At 40.8% G+C, this 21,109-nt stretch overlaps 1 protein-coding gene across 13 annotated transcripts in view; it reads left to right on the forward strand.

Moving 5' to 3' along the window:
• immp1l (inner mitochondrial membrane peptidase subunit 1) overlaps positions 1–21,109 on the forward strand; it is a 51,969-nt gene that overhangs the window by 1,643 nt on the left and 29,217 nt on the right. For 10 of the 13 annotated variants that reach the window (XM_061814298.1, XM_061814296.1, XM_061814304.1 and 7 more), the window contains exons 2-5: positions 9,351–9,461; positions 9,544–9,632; positions 10,220–10,346; positions 17,384–17,494. In XM_061814298.1, the coding sequence (XP_061670282.1) occupies positions 9,357–9,461; positions 9,544–9,632; positions 10,220–10,346; positions 17,384–17,494 (432 nt within the window). In that variant the 5' untranslated portion in view covers positions 9,351–9,356. Of the gene's footprint in view, positions 1–9,350; positions 9,462–9,543; positions 9,633–10,219; positions 10,347–11,615; positions 12,207–17,383; positions 17,515–18,638; positions 18,895–21,109 lie in introns of those variants that run through there. The other 3 variants (XM_061814305.1, XM_061814306.1, XM_061814307.1) reach the window with 3 other exon arrangements.

Below are 21,109 nucleotides of genomic sequence, written 5' to 3' on the forward strand. Positions count from 1 at the left end.
TGAGGTTAAACCCTACTTTAAATGTGGTTTTAAAGCAATGACTATTAATTTAGCTTTTGTATTGGATCTAATCAGATGACATTGACATGTCTAATCACGTGTCCAATAAATGTGCAGTTTTCATTTGTATTTTAAAATGGTCGCTGAAGATAAGACTATAACACTTCTTAAGGAACTTGTTATACAAGCCAAGATCAATCACTGGTATGAATAATAAAGCGGGAATCCTTCATTTAATGTCCATTTTTAACAATGATTATGTGACAAGTGATGAGTATAATCCTCAAGACAGCTGGAAAATAGCTTTGTGTGTCAAATATGGGCCAGAGGCAGCACAAGATCACGGGATACTGTAAGGCTCCAGAGGAAACTATTGCCCAACTGCTCACTTTACAAATGCTCTCAGCATAGGAAGCCCTGCTGTTTTGACAGCAACGTTGAGATTTATACGTTCTGACAGAGGACCAAGGGAATATATCATGGCTGACGACACTACCCCATTTGAGACAAATAAGATGCTCCGAGTGACCTGCTTCTCAGCAGGAGGAAGTCCCACTTGCAGTTCAAAATTCAGGAATATGAATTTAAAGCTGAAGGAATCCCTCAAGCATCAATCAGGTGGTGAAAGCCCAAATGTTAAAATGTACCATACATATAAGGGTACAATGAGTCAGTGGGTAGGTAGTCAGGGCTGTAGCTCTGAGTACAATGTGGTTAAATCGAGTAGTATTGTAGTAGAACCAAATTTATGCTATGTTTATTGTAAAAGTATATACATGCACTGTGGCTTGAAATTTATGCCCAATTAACATCTTTATTTTGACATGGTGTACATTTTCCCAAAAATGGTGCAGTCTTAACATTAAGAGGCTTTAATTTAATCCATCCATCCATCCATTTTCTGAGCCGCTTATCCTCACGAAGGTCACGGGAGTGCTGGAGCCTATCCCAGCTGTCAATCATACCTCGGGACAATTTAGTGTTTCCAATGAATGCATGTTGTTGGGATGTGGGAGGAAACCGGAGTGCCCGGTGAAAACTCACGCAGGCTCGGGGAGAACATGAAAACCCCTCACAGGCTGGGACTTGAACCCCGGTACTCAGAAGTGTACAGCTGCTCCACAGTGACACCAGCTTTAATTTCATCCTTTTAAAATGATAAACAGTACTCCTCACCCCTTTTTATTGTCCTCTCCAAGGCATTTGATAGTCTGGACCACACGGTGCGACATCAGCGCTTGGTGAGAGCAAGTCTGTCTCCAGAAACTGCTATAACAACTCAGGACCCTGTAAAGTGAATTCAGAGATTTATTTATTTCCAGACAAGTGCTGAATAGTGCAAAGACAGAACAATTTAGTACAGTACTGATTTGTGGAGATAGCATTAAACTCAACATTTATACTGTACAGATTTTTTTTTTGGGGGGGGTTGCTGAAATGAAATAAAGGTATGTATTTAGGCTTTCTGGCATGAACCGCCTTCCCCCACTCTATAAGTCCTGAGCACCTTCATTCCGTCAAAGGCTTCCCTGGATGCCTTAAATTGCAGAATACCTTGGTGTCGTTCTTTAATTTCCCAAATATTTGTTTATTGTGGCAACTGTATATCCTAAAACCCAAAGAACTGTGGGTTTAAAACTAACTAAAAGAACAGTGATGTGAAGTATTTGCTACATCCTGATTTCGTTTTTTTTTTTTTTTTTGCACATCTATCACACACAAAGGTTTCAAATTATCACACCAATTGTAATATCACTCAGATGCAACCCAAAGAAATACAAAATGCAGTTTTCAAATGACAATTCAATTTATTAAGGCACAAAAAAAGTCAAAAACCTTTTGACCCTTTGTGAAAAAGTAATTGTCTCCTTGTTAAATCACAAGACACACCCAAACCTGATTATCACCATACTTTTTCAATCAAGAAATAACTTCAATAGAATCTGTCAAGAGAACGTGTAGTAGGCTGCGAGATCTCAAGAATGAATGCATCATCCCACGATCCAAAGAAATTCAACAAGAAATTGGGAAAAAAGTGATGGAGAAAAGGAAAACAGTTACAAAGCACTTTCCAAGGCTTTGGGACTCCAGCAAACCACTGTCAGAGAAATTATCCACAAATGGAGACATCTGGGAATAGCAGCAGACCTTCCCAGCAGTAGACAACCAACTAAAATTACTCCAAGACTGCGACGGCGACTCATCGAGGTGGTCACAAAAGAACCTCGAACAACATCTAAAGACCTACAGGCCTCGCTGGCCTCAGTTAAGGTCAGTGTTCATGACTCTACCATATGAAAGACACATGCATCCCACATGCAAACCCCCACGGTCAGCAAAAAAATACAATGGCTCGTCTCACATTTGTCCAAAAACAACTTAGGAGAAACATTCCGTGGACTGACGAGTCAAAACCTTAACTTTTGGGAAAGTTTGTGGCTCGTTACCTCTGATATGAAGCATTTGATAAAAAAGAACATAATGCCAACAGTGAAGCGTGGGGGTGGCAGTGATGTTCTGGGGATGCTTTGTTGCCTCAGGACCAGGACAACTTGCCGTGATTGAGGGAACAATGAATTCTGCTGTGTACCATAAAATACTGTAGGAGAACATCTGGCCATCAGTTCATGGCCTCAAACTCAAGCGGTCTTACATCATGCAGCAGGAATATCATCCGAAACACACCAGCAAGTCCTCTGAATGGATGAAAAAAATATATCTTTATATATAAACATTTAAAAAAAAAATTGGGTTTTGGGGTGGCCAAGTCAAATTCTAGATTTAAATCTCATTGAGATGGTGTCGTGGCATCCTATAAAACCCTCCAATATGGCGGAATTCTGCAACGAGTGGGACAAAATGCCTCCAGAGGGATGTGAAAGACTCAATTATCGCAAATGTTTGATTTCAGTAATTGCTGTCAAGGGTGCCACAACCCGTATCAGGTTCAGGAAGCAATTACATTTTCACAAAGGGTCAAAAAGGTTTGGATTTTTTTTGTGTGCCTTAATAAATTGAATTGTCAAAAATGTGTGCCATTGTGTTAAATTAACAGTACTTGTTATCCAGTAGTTGTTATGAAATATTTTTTCCACATCTTCTGTGATTTGATGTCTTTAATGTAATTTATTTCTGATTCCCTTAAATCCTGTTCACACCACTGCGGGTATGGTGATGTCAGCCCTGCATTCTAATTCTGCTGAAATAACAACCTTTTCCATGTGTCATTGGTACATGTACGTGTGTGTTTGTGTTTTGGTTAGGGCTATCCAAGGCCTATACAGTATCTGATTGTACTATATAATGGCAGTAGTCATAACATGTCAGACTTTTCCTGGTTCTACTGTTTTGGTTTCTTCACTCTATCTTTGCCATTTGCCAGAAGGTTTTGTCTGTGGAATGCAAGGTTATCATCAACATACACCATATTTGTGTTGGTAACCATGGAAGGAAAATCCCATAATATTCCTAGCACAAAAGAACATTATGTACAAAGGGGACCTTTCAATTTAATTTCAAATTTGATCTCTTTATTGCATCGAAATGGCCCTGGCCCTTCAATTGATTGTGGGAAAAGCACATTTATTTTGTTAAATTTGGGGAGAAAAAGGAAATCCTCTTTGAAAAACTCAAGTTTTGTGTTACGGTTGGGTTATCTGTCATTTGCTAGTGTTAAAATACAGTAGTCTTTGTCAGGAGCAGGTCAAAGCAAAACATAAACTCCTTTGTCACTGTGATCCAACAGTAGATAAGATCTATCCGCTCTCTCAGCACCGGGACAGCACCGCATATATGCTTTGGGTGAATACAATAAGGCTTAGCGGCTACTTTTTCCATTCAGTGTAATTGGCTGGGGAGTCTGTCAAACCGCACTTCCTTTCAGTTCAGAGCAGTTGTATTCATATCACTCGGCTATTATTTGCTCCGACTTGACCCATTGATTGTAGGTTTAAACCATCAGCTCCTCAAATAGTAGCCTCGCTCAGCTGTTTCACGGCTGTGTTGCCGTTAGCAACAATGAAAAGAGCAATATGGAGATCAGTGGCTTCAATTAGGCCCCGAATACAGGGCATACCTAGAAGAGATGGGGGTTAGACATTCAACTCTGCGACTGTGACTTTGGCATCTGTCACTCTCCGTCCAGCCAGGTGTCTGAGTCTAAATCAGCAGGATTAACTCTGATTGCACTGATAGTTGAAACAGACCCCCCTCATTGCCAAGCCACCTCCCTTTTATTGTTTGCATTACGATCAAATTAAGCTTTGTGCAACAGGACTACACCCCCACCCTCTTCTGCCTTCTGCTGCCCAGAGGAAGACATCAGAGGTGTGATTGGTTGCCTCTCTGATGCTGCCTGCTCCTCCAGACTCCCTTCCATCTGGGATCCTCAGGGAGAAGAATATCTGACAAGGGGCTTGTAAGCCTCTTAGCCCCCCTGTTGCCTGGCTCTCTCTCAGCCCATGTTTTGCTAATTTAGTTGTGTAAGGAGTCCAGCGCTAGGCCCTTATGTGATGTTTGAATTGAGATTGTCTTTGTGGTTCTAATAGACTGGCCATGTATATCAATTAACTCGGCTCAGCCGATGGCAGTTTCAGGTCCCTGAGGATCAGTAGCTTTAGTTCCTATTTAATATTTCCTCATCACCCCAATAATGTTGAAACTAAAAAGCCATTTTGATTTGCTATTTAGAATGGCAGGTCACACTGAAAAGAGTATAAATAATGCTACAAGCATGACGTATAAGAAATAGATTGATTTCATTTGTTACCTGCACAGCGACAAATATTGCCATGAATCTTCTCAAGTTATACTTTAACCCATTCATGGGCAGGGTGGCAATTTTTTGCCTTATTGAGATAAAAGTCTCCTAACAGGCCACAATCAAGGAAATAACATTTCTTTTTTGTTTAACGCACAAAACAAAGGGCAAAAAAGATGTACCCTCTAATGGGCAGCGTCCCAGAACTGGGGCGGGTATGTTATCAGTTCTGTGAAGTGGTACATACTAGAGATATGTTTATTCATTAATTCTTATTCAAGAATGACACTTACGCATTAATAATGCTGATGGATTAGCATTTTGAAGACAAACTTGGTTCCATACTGAACTTTCTCCCTTTCTTCTCTTGGAAAACGCTCCATGTGTACTTGAGGCAGCCATGTTGGGTCAGGAAGGTTAGGGAAATGACTCCCTGCTAACCTTGACCGATGAGTTATCCTCTCCTGATACCAAATTATGGCTTCAGATTAAAACACTTAAATATTTTGATATACTGAAGGATATAATGCGTGAAAATCATGATGTCCCAAAAATGGGACGCTGCCCACGAATGGGTTTAATAAAGTACAGACATGAAATCAGGATAATCATTGAATAGTTCAATGTGATTGTGAAAATGTTTGGCTATTTCCTGGAGAAGAAAAAGGGGAATCACTGCCAATATACCCATCTTTTTTTTTCTAAACAAATGTGGCTGGCAACCCATTTAGGGTGTACTCCGCCTCTTTCCCGAAGATAGCTGGAATAGGTTCCACCACACCCACAACCCTACTGAGGATGAGTGGAACAGAAGATGAATGAATGAATGCATGTTTATATATGGTACGTTTCTAGAGAGAGTCACCGGCTTCTATTTGCAGAGTTTTATGTTTTGAATTGTGTGACTTTTTGGTCAATTTGATGATGACCTTAGTAGAAATGGTTAACGATCTTTTAAGAATTGAACATGTCAACTGTCAGGATTTGTGTGATTTTTTTTTTTTGTTTGTTTTTTTATCCTTTCGAACTATCCCATTTCTCTGAGACAAAGGGAACCATTAGACCTGTCAATGTGTATCATTTCCACTTCATTGTCACTTATGTCACAGTGGTTCTCAAAATGTCAACCGAGGTGACGCACACACTTCATTTTGCTCTTCCCACACGTTTGACAGCAAGGTGGATGTCGTGTAATCAATATTCATACATTTACGTTTTATCTATGTATGTGTCATTTGTCTCCTTTGAGTTACTTGGGTTTCTTTGCTAAGAGGATCACAGAGTTAACCACACAATGAGTTGTTGTCATCGGCTGCTATTCAGCTATTCATTTGGGATTCTCTCTTTTCTGCACTGTAGCTCTGCGCCCTGACTGTGGGAAGCCAGTGGCCGCAGATGGTTCTGCCGAGAGGGCTGCGGTGACTTTCTTTGTTTTCCCATGGAGGTGTTTAGTGTGTAATCCTGGATTAGCAGAGATTTTGCGTTAATTTACAGCTGTAAATCAGCATTCGATTAATGTCGGTGCTGACACATATGCGCTGGGTATTAGGGGGCAAGACATAGTGTGGCTTTGCTGACTCTGGGGATTCAGAGGTAATAGAGATCTAATCACGTCTCTATGGATGTCCACCTTGTGCTGCATCCCCAAAGGAGTAACTGTATCTCACATATACACATAATGTGAACCATGTAGGAAACGCTGTTATTGTGTGTGCACACATTCACACCACATGCGTGCACACACGGCACACACTATCAATGACAGAGGGTGGCTCGAAAAACCAGACGGCTGCATATGGACTCTCTTGATATCAACCACTGGCCGTGTGATCTTGTTATGCAAAGTCCCTTAATCCCCACCTTTGCTGAATGCACACTGGAATGGAGGAGGAGTGGTTGTAGTGGTGGTGGTGGGGGGTGAGGGGCGGTCACATACTGATATGAAGGCTGCTGTACAGGAGGCTGTCCACTGTAGCAAAAATTTCTGATCCCCATCCTAGCAGAAGAAAGAGCCGATGTGAGATCACGTTTGAGTGTGCGTTACACAAGTGCCTTGAGGCGGCGGCGAGTTGACAATGGAGACACAGTTGAACATGAAGGGGTATTGCCGACTTGTGATGCACATTAACCTTTTGAGTTACAGTATATTCAAACACTAGAATTATGAAACGTGTGATTTAGTCGAGAATGTCATATTTGTTGGGCATCTTCTTCTTTTCCTTTCGGCTTGAATATCACTAAAACAACTTTGTCAGAAGTTTCATGTCACAGGTTTCAAGCTTTACATCACCAGTTACAATGTCAGGCATCAGGAAAAGTGGTCTACAAGCATGTTGCTGTTGTACTCTAGTCTGGAGCAGTTAGCAATTCAGTCACAGGCTACAGTTACCAGCTTGTAGAATCGAGAAGAGTAGCGCCACCTTCGTCCACCAGGCTATTCTCCTCCGGAAGTCGAGAAACTCCGATCTCTATTACTCCACAGTTTACATCGTTATATATGTATTTGTTCCTTTATTTGTATGTTGTGAAGGTGTGTCAATAATATTGATAGTCTTTGTTCCCTCATTTGATCTGAAATTTGTAATCAGAATTTTTCATCTTGGTTGTTGGACAATTCTGTGCAGTAAACCGTTTGGAAAAGCCATTCTTTCTCTGTTCAAGCATGACTATCCCTTATGCACCAAGGCAGGAAAAAAAGCATAGCAGGTTTGTTGGGGAACTGTTAGATCGGCCCTCACCTCAACCCCATATGCATTTGAGGTTACGTGGAATTGTAAAGCGGCAATTGTGAGTTTGTACCTATTATCCATCATGCAGGACCTCCGATCTTGCAAATGTTCCTCATGAATAGGCAAAAATTTCCAACAGACCAAAATCTTGTTGAAAGTCTTTCCGGGGCATAGTGGGAGAAGAACGCCATTTCCAACCTAGTTGTAATGGATAGGAGGGAACATGCCTATGAGGATTTGGTACACCTTGGTAGTGACTGTCAGAAATCCCTGGCAGAAGTCCAGTCAAGTAGAAAGAGTTTTGTAGGATGGATATTTCAGAAAGGCCTGCAAATGGACCACAGATACAGATATAGAAATCAAACAAGATTCTCATTAATCTTGCCAGTTTGAATCTATTATACATGAATGAGACAGCATTGTGTGTATGTTTTTGTGTATGCGTTTGAAGATTTGAGTAGGGGTAATGGGATTACGAGCGACACCTTTGGCAGGGCTGGGAGACCCACCTGACGCTCGGTCTGTTGGGAGCTTACGGAGAGAGTGGGGTGGCAGTGGCCAGGGCCGGCAAAGAAGAAATTGGGGGTCTAATCCGTGTCCATCTTTGGAAAGTCATTCCCTAGCTCTGAGGATTTGGGGCTTTGGTTTCCGCTCTGCTTACTGTGGTTAATAATACCCTGGGAGGGGACAAAGCCAACGGAATGAGACAGAAGGATCCAGGGGGACGGAGAAAGAAAGATTTCTTTACCCCGTGGTGTACTGGCAGGACAGTGGCCTGCACTAAAATTGGTCGAGGAGTAGACAAAGCTTAAAGCCAAGCTGTGGCCATTCTTTGTCTTTTTTTTTTTTTCATCTGTTGGGAGAGGTGGCATGTGTATGCACTGTGAATGACTTGTGTACAAATGGCCCTTGGACTCTGTCCATGTAGCAGCTTGAGTAAAAGTCAATACGCTAAGTGTGACTGAGGTGTTTGCTCACAAGCCAAATATATCCCGTGCGTGTTCATGTCAGTGTTTTGCAGGGCGCACTGAAGGCTCCTTGTTTTGTCTCGTTTGTCTGTGGTCCTGAAAGAAGCTGATGCCTGTCCTAAACATCGCTTGCGCTGGCGGTGTTGTGACGGTGCCGAGGTCCCTTGTGTCCGAAAGTGTCACAGCTTCTGTGTTTTCTCCATCACCTGAGCTCAGGGTGTTGATTGGTCTGTCATACATAAGGTCAAAGTTCAGGGCAGTTTTGTGGTGTGAACTGGCTTCTGAGAATGAAACACCAGGGAACGTGCCATGCTAGTCAACTGTGACAACCTTGTCTACAGTCTTAAGAAATTAAGCCCCAAATGGCTTGTGGCTTTAGAAAGCTGACATAAACCCACCATAATGCTACACTGATTTAGGGGCTGTTTACGCTATGTCATACACAAAAACAAATCTTTAGAAGCTGGAAAAGTGTAAGTGTTTAATTCTGGCACCATTGTTTCCAGTTAAACAAAGAATGTTTTCAGTGTTCAGTGAGATTTGAGTCCATCACCACCCAAACAAAGGTGGAGCACAGGGATTGTTGCGTTTTTTTTACGGTCCACCACTCATGTGTATATTTGCTGCACAGGTACAGTATCCAATTGTATCACATAACTCCCATTTTCAGATGACCTCAAATTGTGTACCCTGATATACAGCAGTAATAGGTATTCATAAGTACAGTTTTGAATAAGAATCACAAGTACACACAGTTGTACATGCACAAAGTCATCTAAAAGTCTCTTACTAGCTCCCTGTCATTAACACATAACCCTTCCTCACCTCTACATTTTTTAAACCTATGATAGCAACTATATTTCATATACTGATCTTTTGCTATTTGCTCCGTAGGGGGAGATGTTCCGCCGCGTGCTGGGGAAGACCTTGGGATTTGTGGGCTACACCATCCAGTATGGCTGCATTGCACACTGCGCTTTCGAGTACATTGGAGAGATTGTGGTGGTTTGTGGAATTATAGCAATGATGCCAGATTCCAGATTTACTCCTCATGTGCTTCGGCATGCTAACTGTAGTTGTTTTGCAGTGCTCTGGACCATCAATGGAGCCCACCATCGTCAACAAAGATGTTGTTTTCTCAGAGCGAATGACCCGGCATCTTTGTAAAATACAAAAGTGGGTAGTCGACATCTACTACGCATGTTTAGTTTTGTATAATTAGATGATATTTGTCCTCAATAGCAACATCAGGAAATTAATAACGGGACAAGCTGAAAGGAAAAGAAGAAGAAGAATAAAGGAAAAAAATTACCAACTATAACCATGTCATATTTTGGATGCATAACAAATAGCAAAAACAAAGTCCAAAAGTCTTTGCTTTAGTCAGCGGGTAGATTATGACTATTTTTTTAAACAATCTTGAACAATGACATCTTCCTTTCTGATCTTCACTGACAAGTAATGTCAAGATCACGTTTTACAATTGCATTTGGTTTCAATGTCAATGTCAAAATGTCAATCTAGAAGACATTTTTCAAGATTTTCATCAATGACTGTACTCATTTTATTAAATTATTACAGAGGAAGGAAAAACGTTTGTGTACCATTTGGAATTTCTTACATTTCTGCATAAATTGATCACAAAATATAGTCTGGTCTTTATCTACAATTCACATACCGGCACTGTGTGATGATGATGCTGTGGTGAAGTCCTTTATATAAAAGACTACATACTTAATGACAGAGTTCATATTTTCTTTCAGGGGTGATATTGTGATTGCAAAAAGCCTATTTGACCCCAATATGAATGTATGTAAAAGGGTCATTGGATTGGAAGGTGACAAAGTCTACATGAGTGGTCCCTCAAACCTATTCAAGACTCAGACATATGTAAGTATATTTAGATTTTCTATAATCAATGTAATGAACATCTGAAAATATGTGTAAATTATACTGTAAAACATACACCACTTAGAACTCAAAATAGGTCATTTATGTTAATCATACAGATATGATTAAATTTTTCCATGTCCGGATCAATGTCGTCATCATATGCTGTTTCGTATTTTTTGAATGCTATCAGCAAGATCTGTTCCACACATCTACTCCATTGAAAAACACTGTTATCACTCCGTGGTGGACTAATACAGTGGTACCTCTACAAATGAAATTAATCCGTTCCTGAAGTTGTTTTGTAATGTGAATTTTTTGTAAGTCAAAGCACATTTTATATGTAAATAGCGTAATCCATTCCAAGACCCCTGATGGCCAAAGATAAGCATTGAAAGTACACAATTTAAGAATAATGAAAAAATTCATGTTCATTTACTTTTGGCGTTGTTTGACAATGTGAAGAGTGAGTGACAAGCAAAAGGGATCGTGGGGGGTGGAGGAGGAGGCAAACTTTGAGAAGCTGAGAGAAAATGTACCTACGAACATACACACCCATACAGCTTAATTCAACAAAAGTTTCTTGGAGCCCATGGTGTTTTGGGAATCCATCGCCTATTTTTTCCTTTCGTATGCTGAATTTCCTTTGTAACTAGAGGCAATATTTTTCCGAGGAGGCGTTTTGTAACCTGAATTTTTCGTTACTTGACAACTTCAAACTTCAAATTCATTTTCAGCAATGGCCAAATAGACATGGACATGCACAGGAAAAAGACTGGAGACATTTGGGATAAGCTGTTGAAGTTGGTATTTGTGAAAAATGACATGAAATAGGCAATGACTTTAGTCAACTCTATTCGATAATGAGAGTACCGAAAGAGGAGGATGCTATTCATGTAGCACAGCTTGAAGCAGGCATCAGGTGCAAGTAAAGATGGGTGTGGCTCAAGTTGGAGCCCAGAACAAAAAAAGCAAAGAAATGAGAGAAATCTAATTTTCTGTGTGAATCTTCCAGCTTGCCTAATTCATGTTAAAATCCCCAAATTCCCCAAGACACCCCAAGAGTGTTTTATTTCTTTATTTTGGGGATGTGAGAGGGGCGTGTCTGTCACATCTTTCATGACTTTGGTGTTTGACCAAGACCAAAACAGTCTTTCCCTATTTTTTGTGCGGTCCGACCTCTATAATTGTTCACGTTTTAGATTTCACGAACCAATTTTGTGTTATTGGTCAGAGTATCATCTTTTGACAACAGTTGTGTTTTGTCAGCGAGCAGCCGAGAAAGTGAGCAGGAGCTCTGCTGGTGAAACGACTGTCATTGCTTTTCTATTACTGAGCTCCCCAACGCCCACAGCCCAGGCCTGCAATCTCTCTGAAGCCTGTTGGAGTTAGTGCCAGCTGAATGGTCAGAATGATGGGTGGGCGGAGGTGTGTGTGCGTGTGTACGTGTTTGTGAATGTACATGTGTGTACATTGTTCTCTAAACCAAATATTGCATTTATGTTGCATTTATTTAAATGTATTACGTTTTATGGACAAAGGGCAGTATGCTGAATGTTCTGGCCTCAACCAAGCTTTATGTATTCTTCAATATGTGAAATGGGAAACAAAGAGTCATGCTGTTCTCTGAGCTTCACCTCAAGAGAATTAAAATTGTATTAAGCGACATCCCAAGCATTTTATTTTCTTTGACGCTTTCAGGTTCTGGTGATCTTCAAATCAACACCGGGTGCATAGTGTAGCTAAAATATTTTAAGTTTGGTTATCAAATTTTAGCATGTAGGCCTTTTTTGTTTATTTTGGATATTCATTTATTTTTAAAAATGAACATTAATTGTTCATATCATACAACCAGTTCAACTCAACAGCTCAGCTACACCCAGTAATGTGTCTTCTGAAGTGCTCAACAAGTTTTTAGTGTGGATTCTGTTGAACCCAGACTACTGTTCCTCCTGCTCTCTGTGTCTAATGCAGCCACTCCGGTATCTGAATTGAAAGACCAGAATACATTTTTGTGACTCTAAATGACATAAGAGAGAAAATGCCATTATACATTAGTTACTATAAGTTGGGTTTCCTTCTGGGAGATATAAAAATCATGTGTACGTTTACGTGTGATGATGATCTCAGGCATTATGGGACCTGTAAAGATGAGTTTCACAAGACGGTCGCTGTCATCGCCTCCTCTTTGCTCAGAGAGGCTGGCATGTTGTCTCCACCCCGAGAGCTCCGACTGCAGGCTAATTGCACTGTCACCTTTTTAGGAATCATCTCTGTGTCTGAGCTATTGTGTCAAAACAATGACACTTGATCCCTAATATTATTGCACATGGGGGGGGGGAGCTAGCGAGCGAGAGAGAGGATAGGCTGGTAAAGTGACAGAAAGATGAAATCCGCCCCCCACCCCCATTTCTACCCAGACAATGCTTTGTATGCACTTTAGATTGACAAGAGCAAGATGGTGAAAGATGAACTCTGGATGCTTGCATGTATTTAATTTGGCACCTCAATCATGTTAACAATGAGCGCCGTAATAATGTGGACATTTAACAACACGCCCACTCATTGAGAGGAGCTCCACTTTCAGTCCTCGACAGGTACACAATGCTTCTCATCGACTCAGCCCACACGACAGCAGGCTGGATGCTGCTGTCATCATATCACACGTTAGCATAAAAAAGTGACATTGTACATATTACTCTACGCACTATTACAATTCTGGCTCAATTTCATTTGTGAAGCCATTTTGCCACTTTTCTCTTGTGTAAAATTAGAGCAGAATAGAGCTCGTGCACCTTTATCATAAAATCACGTAACTTTTCTTTAACTCGCCATATTGCCGGTCAAGCTAAGCATTGCTCAATGCTAAGTCAGTTAGAGACGACACGGAAATATGTCTTGTAGCACGACACCCAGAGTCTGGTCCGATACCGTCAGACATTTAGAAGGTGACAATAAAGGGCCCCGTAGCTCAGTGGTTAGAGCACTGGTTTGGTAAACCAGGGGTTGTGGGTTCGTATCCCACTGGGGCCTCCACTCCCTGAGAAGGGTTGCGTCAGGAAGGGCATCCGGCGTAAAAATTGTGCTAAAAATATATGTGCGTTCATCTGATATGACTCGCTGTGACAAGCCGAAAGAAACCATTTGTTAGACATTTAGAAAGTGAAAATAAACAACAGTACGTGGAAAAATTACATAAACTTGGCATAGAGGACCCGTATTAAATGCCAAAATCGATGTTTTTGCTGATAAGAAATTGGACTGTTGAAAATTTGCTTCCGCTTGTTCTGAACAACTGGATCTAAACGTGGATCTGGTGAGTAAGTTGTCGAGATTTACACGGAAAAGTTTGAAAGCGTTTAAAAGTCTGGACACATATGAATACTTTGTTGCTGGGTCTGTTCTCAACAGGAGTATATCCCACATAGTGACGGTTTTAACAGCTTGTGAACACAAAAGTGTATTCGGAACACGTTAACCTTTGCTGGAATCCATCGATCTTTTCAGCTAGTATTCAATACAAATACTAATATTTAAATAAATGACCCCTGGTTTTACACAAACTCGCATTCCTTAACTATGATTGAAAAAAAAAAAAAGACAATGGAGTCGTCTCCACGGAACATACACGGAAGCGATTGTGGTCACACTTAACCTCCGTAAACCTCTGCGACAGACAATTTTATTTTAACACGCATTGTTGTCAAATTTGGCATTATAAATACTTTTTGGTAATTTGAGATTGAGAAGAATAATTCCTACCTGAAGTTAAGTGATCGCTACACAGTCGTGTGTATTTGGTTGGGCACCATCAATCACGTTTAATTGCCGAAATCCATCGATATTTTCTGGACTTTTCAGCTGGTATTCCATTGAATGACCACTTTGAATATCTGTCTCGTCTGTTGTGACAACCAACAGCACAACAGGTCTCAGGTATTATAAATATACAAATAAATATTCTCCTCCGGTTCAATGTTTCCCACAATGTCGAGCAGCTCCGTTGGACCAGCAAAATGCCACCGTGAAAATGGTGACGTCACGTGCACGAGCTCTATTGATAAAAGATTGTGATACCATTGGCCATAGGCAACACGGGCTATCTATTTGTAGTTTTAGTTGGGTCAGCATGTATATACCAGCAATCTGGCTTCAAGTGGTGTTTGGGCTGACACACTGACATGAAGACATGAATTTAGAACAAAGAGAATACCTCCACTACTTAGCCTGTTTCCTAGTCACTGAGTTCACTGATTTTGAGTGCATTGTTTTAATTTTATTTCCATTTTTGGGAGCAGTTGAATGTTGGATGAATGATAGGCACATCTGCCTCACAATAACGAGGACCCGGGTTCAAATCGAACCTCACCTTTGTTTGTACGCTCTCCCTGCGCCTGTATGGGTTATCTTGGTTTCTCCCACATCCCCAAACACCCGAGGTACGTTAATTGAAGACTCTAAATTGCCTGTAGTGTTGAATGTGAGTGCGAACGGTTGGCTGGCGACCAGCTAAGGGTGTACACTGCCTCTTGCCTAAAGATTGCTGCTTGCATGCTTGGGTCACTAGTGAGGATAAGCGGTATGGAAGTTCCTGGAGCAGTTTGCATCTTGACACTGCAAGGTGTAAAAGCCTAGATTCTCTGAAAAAGTTCCAGTTTTGATGCTAAAAGAAAAGTGGATGGTGGAAATTGGCACTGTCACATATTAAAAGCGTAAAGCCCCTGATTAACGGGAGAAAAATGTGGTTCTTCACGTTAAAAGAGTTTGTTATGGATTCATGACAGGGGTCATGTGTTTAAATTGTTTTAATTGATGTCAAAATGATTTTTTTTTATAGTTCTAGTTCTTGTGGTTTTAAATAAAAATGACATTTTGCTTTGAACATTACCAAATTATCGCATGTGCCCTGACCAACTTCATTTAACAGACCTATGACTCAGTGGAAGAAGAAAAAAATTTCTAAGGCCCTTTGAGGGTTTTACTGGAGGACCCCCGCTATTATCTATTTATTTATTGAACTAGACAGAAAGAAAATGTATCGTATTTTCCGCACTCTAAGGGGCACCGCATTATAAGGCACACCTTCAATGAATGGCCCATTTTAAAGCTTTTTTCTTATATAAGGTGCACCGCATTATAAGGCGCATAGAATAGACGTCACAGTAGAGGCTGGGGTTACGTTATGCATCCATTCGATGGAGCTGCACTAAAGGCTCAGTATTGATCCATATATAAGGCGCACCGTCAGCTTTTGAGAAAATTAAGGGCTTTTAGGTGCGCCTTATACTGCGGAAAATATGGTACTTTTACAGTTAGGTATTGGCATATATCTGAACCATAACTCAAAAAGCTGGCACTCTTGACATCCTCATCAATGTCAATTTGTCCATCTAATATGGTGCTTATTTTATTGTTTTCTTTGTAAATGGCCCCAGAATGTCCAACCCATTTAAGCTTTTCCTGCTTCCACTTTTGGTTGCATTGGTGCATTAACGTCGACACACCTTGTAGTGACACTGCTGTGGCGAACTGGGATTGACTGGACAATTTAGTAGAAATGTGGCTATTAGTAAGAGAGGATCTCACTCCACTACTGGTACTAAACAGCACTGAAGCACCACTTAACAGTGGAAAGTAGAATGGACTGGACAGAAAATTCTGCATTTCTGACTTGCTGTTAAGCCTCAGTTTGAGTGAACAAAATAAATGTTAGGTGAGGACAATAATTTGGCAGGTTGAGTGTGCTGAAATTCTCATTGTAACCGGTAACATTATGATGTCTGTGCAACTGACAACAATCCAGTAACACGCATTATTTACACTGGCCAAAGATGGGAATAGTTTTGTATGACCCAGAAATTTATCTGTGTCAAAATCTCGCTAATTTTACCAGTATTACAACAAAATGTCAGTACTTTGGAAAAGTTTCCTCTCCTTGAGTTAGTTTGAAGAGTCAAGTGAAAAGACGGCTCTGGTTTGTCAGATGACCAACAGCGGCACATCTTTTGCCTTTGCTTGGGAGCCAGCATATGTTACCATCTTAATGAGGTGTAATGGTGGGAATCCAGCATGCTGGCATATGGTTCTCCGATGACTCCTTTAATGATATTCATTTGCGTCGTCGTTATTCACAGAGTTGTTTACCGCATGTTAGGTCAACACGTCAGTGGCTGGAGATTATGTCGGATCATCTGTCTCAATTATGGAAAAATCTAACAAAACAGACCATCCCCACTATTGGACGGACAATCGTAGAACTGAGCGGTGCCGGTGAAGTAAGGAAAGAATGCTGTCACTAAAGTGAACGCAATATCCGCATTTCTTTAGCCGTGCTATGATTCCAGCGCACTTTTGCCGTTAGAAAGTTAGGAAACACAAAAATAGACTTGCAGCTTGTGATGCCCATTATGACAATATAATGTGTTGTTGATCCTGTCTGCACATATAGGGGGGACAGCGCACTTAATTAGGGCCTTGACAAGCCTACTCTCCTAAAGTGATGAGATTAATCATAATTGGTGTCATTGTGAATTAGATCCTGCTTGGATGACCACCCCACTGGCAGGTCGGACCGTGGTGGAGACCCTTGGACGCTGCTGCTAGCCGTAGCTTCTCTCTCTTTCTCTCTCTCTCTTTTTCAGTCTCTCTCCCTCTCTCTGTCTCTCTATCACTCTCTCTGCCCAGCTAACTCAAGCCACTCTCCTGCTTTGAGGGGTGCAGATCTCAGCCAACAGACTAATGACCCCCTTTTGAAGTTTTTCTAAATCCCAGTCCGACCCTGCCCGTTACCCATGACCCCTCTCCTAATACCGTACGAGGTTAAAGAGGGACAGGCAGGTTGACGTTAAGATGAGGGACTGTTCGCTGAAGCAACTCACGAAATGGGTATTTGAGAGTGTGCGTGTGTGTGTGCGTAGGGGTGGAGGGATGATAAAATTCACTTTATCGCTGCAACGGATTAAAAACAATATATAACACACACTGTATACTGTATAATCAATGCTGCCCTCTAATTTTACACCTACACTGTGTTTTAGGTGCCAAAAGGCCATGTATGGCTAGAAGGTGATAACCTTGGAAATTCTACTGACTCAAGGAGCTACGGGCCGGTTCCTTATGCCCTCATCCGAGGACGTGTTTGCTTGAAGGTAACACGAGCTCATATAGAGTAAGTTGTGTATTGAAATGTCCTATACAGTTTTGGGGAAAAAAAAAAAATAAAGACCCCATTGCAAAATGATCAGCTCATGCCAAAAACTTCAATTAGCATAATAGCCCAATTGCCCATTTAAAAAAAAAAAAAAAAAAAAAAAAGAACAAATAAGATGAGTCGAGTTACCTCAATTCAATCTTTGCAGTTTACCGTGACCTGGATGATAAGGAATCCTCAGACATGAGGAAAAATTACCATTTTTAGCAAGCACATTCGTAGTTTTAATTGATATTGTGGCAGTAAGTTTAAAATCCACTAGCAAACCTCAGAAAAGGAAGACCTTTGCACCCGGCCAATTTTTGTGAAAGATTTGAAATTAATTAAATTCAAAATAGATATTTTGCATTTGTGCGTAATGTGCTGCGTCCTGCTTTGAGGGGACCAAAAGCTAGCGCCGTCTTCTTCTACACACGCGAGAGGTAGCTTCAGTTGAGGTAGACTCTTCACCTTCTACATGCAATTGCGGTATACGCTTCTTCTACGTGTGCTGAAAGTAGTCTTCTTTTTCTACACATTGGAGGCATCTACGCATGCCCAAACTAGAGTGCATTATACGGAACCACCATGTTTTAACCATTTTGTTTGAACAAGTTTTTGCTGTGCTTTTAAACTAAAAAAAAAAAAGTTTTAGTTTAAGTAGAAAATTCAATACATTTATGTTTTGGTTTAGGCATTGATACCTCCATTCTTTTACATCCATTCCAAGCCACAATAGCCATTTCACCGTTTTAAGCCCCTTTGAAAGACATGAGTCAGTTGGAAGTTCAAAGCAAGTGTGTCCGATTGACCAAAGCCCGGACAACATATTGTCTAGCTTTCCATTCTGCTGTGTTGTCATGTCACTGGATGTCATAACAACCACGACCCTGGAAACAGGTCAGCCAACCTTCTGTCCATCTGATTGGACAGCGGCACTCCACTGGAGAGCCTACTGCGACAGCTGATGAAATAACAAGATCTTGCTTAAAGTCTCACACGTCATTAAGTGCCATATTAGCATAAGTGTCGAGCAAATTGTTAAGAGTCGTCATAGTAATTGTCCCATTCATTGTTTTTCTTGTCTTTCTTGCCCTAAACAGCTCTGGCCCCCAGATAGTTTTGGGACCCTCAGTGAAAGTCCGTCCAGACGGTTTGTTAAAGATCAGGATGATTGCGATCCAGATTAGCTCTTCCTTTTGGGCCTTACCTTACTTTCTCTCAATTGTAAATAAAGCATACAGTATGTAATAGAAACAAATGTGTTGTGTGTTAACTAATTTATTGCATTTATTTTTATTTGACTGGCTACTTGGATGACTGTGTGACAATTTCAACCAGGTAATTTAATTATTTTAAACAGGTTCAACGTACAACCTAAAACCCAAGGCCTCAATAGGTACTTAAATTGCTTTACTTGTGATACCGGCCTTTTTATTTCTATATATATATATATATTTTTTTTTTAAATATTAAAAGTTTACATGATGACCGTGAACAAAAATCAGGTCTGTTTAAATAGGACAGATTTTAAAATGCATCTCAACCATATTTTCCAAACACTTTCTTAGTGTGGCTAAATAAAAGCACCATTGTTTAATTATTTGTTAGGCTACCAAACTAACTGGAAATATGTTACATTTACCATTCACGCATACAATATTAATCACTGTTTGAATAGGAACACCCCTCGAAAAAAAAAAAAAAAACAGGTTCACTGAGTATATTACCATTTATTGTCTTCTTGAACGTGAATGATTGCCAGGGTTTTGGTGTTTCTTTTGATTATTTATTTACTTATTTTTTTCATTGTGTTATGTAGACTTTGTGGAATATATAGCTGTTTTAGCACATTTTCTATGAAAGTTTCCAGAAGGGATTTAATTGTACTGTGGCACATCCATTGTCAATTTTTATGAATACTGAAATTTTATCCGACGAATTGAGGTCCAACTTTTAGCAGAAGCTGATTGAAGAGATTCTGAGCAGTGGCAAAATGAAAAAGCCTGCAGTTTATTTTTGTTCTATTTAGTATCATAATGCTTTCATCAGCCTCCTCACTGCTGCAAAAAGCGCTGCTGTGCTGCTGCTGTTATTTCTTAAAGGCTTACTGCTCTTCTTGGACACGGGGCATAGGAGTACATTCACATACTAAGCTGTTGAAGCTCAGCTGGTCATTCTCCGAGGCAGAGAGGGACTCGTCTTGGTCCCAGCTCCCTCAGGGAAGTGTGTTCCAGGCAGCCGTGGGTCCCTGTCCAGCTGCTTCCTCTGTCTGGAGGGGGGCCAGAGGGTCAGCGACAAGGCTCCGTGTGACACTGAATTATCTGCCTGAGTGTGATTGTGCCTGCTGGGAGGGATGCTCAAGATTGTGAGAGAGTGCTTGCGTGTGTATTTGCAGTTGAAAAAAAAATCTCCATGTGGGCTTGTTGCTGCAAGCGCATCTTTGTTTCTCAAGGTTTAATATTCATCTGCTGCGCGTCAACACGGTGCCAGTGTTGGGCTGAAATGCTGACACAAGTAGTCTTGCTGTTTCCGCTTGCCCTATTGCCGGAGCTTTGTATTTCAATCTTTGGATGAACACCATTTTTATGGTTGAAGGGACGCTAAAGGGTGTGCATACAGACTGTACATTGGAAGGACAAATGTGCATCAGTGTCAACGAGTTTGGATAATTGGGATTTTTCTAAATTGCAAACTTTGCATGGCAATTAACGAGGATTTATTGTGGTACAGTATACTGCAATCTCAAAACTAAAGGTTGGTTCTGAATAGGGGACTTAAACATGGGGATTTTTTATTTTTTTTGTTCAGCGTACTTTTATTGTCAATTCTTCAATATGCTCAACACATACAGAGGATTGAAATTATGGTACTCCTATAAAAATCAAATTAAAATTATGGTAGATACAGGATTAAAGTCTTAATGTGCAAATATTAAAGAACAGGTGACAGGTGCAACACTGGCAAGGTCAAAGGCAAATAAAACATAAATTAGATGACAAAACCCCATTGCTGGTAAAGTAGCTGGTCTGACCCTGAGACTTGTGTGTGTGTTTGCATACCTCTGCATGTGCATGTTTGTGGGCCATAAGAGTTCCGATGGGCACAGGACAGAAGGGGCAGAGGAGGTGGAGAGATCAGATTCCTGACATTCTGTTGAATAAGGTTCCAAAGATCTTCTCAGCTGCCCTCACTATGCGGTGCTGAGTGTTGCAAAATCCTTACTAAAACAGCCAGATTGTTTAGGATGGACTGGCGTGGGATGTCAACAGGGCTGAGGTGAAGTCTGCTGCCCTTAAATGCTAATGAGGACGATTGTACAGTAGTGTTGTAATATATAGACTGCATGCATATATCTGAGATACCATGAGACTTAATCAGCGCGATCATTACTCTTGTAATGGGTTGGTTTACAAGTACTTTTCCCCCCCACTTTAAAAAGGTTATACATTGCAGCCTTAAAGCCAAAATCCTGAGATTGTTCACTAAAGTCGAATCTGTTTCTTTCTGTTGTGCTTTCTGTACCACGAAAACCGCAATTTGCAGTGTGTTATGTGCATTTGTCCCCCATCAA

The sequence above is a fragment of the Syngnathoides biaculeatus genome, chromosome 3 (assembly GCF_019802595.1).
Source record: "Syngnathoides biaculeatus isolate LvHL_M chromosome 3, ASM1980259v1, whole genome shotgun sequence".
Classification (NCBI taxonomy): Eukaryota; Metazoa; Chordata; class Actinopteri; order Syngnathiformes; family Syngnathidae; genus Syngnathoides; species Syngnathoides biaculeatus.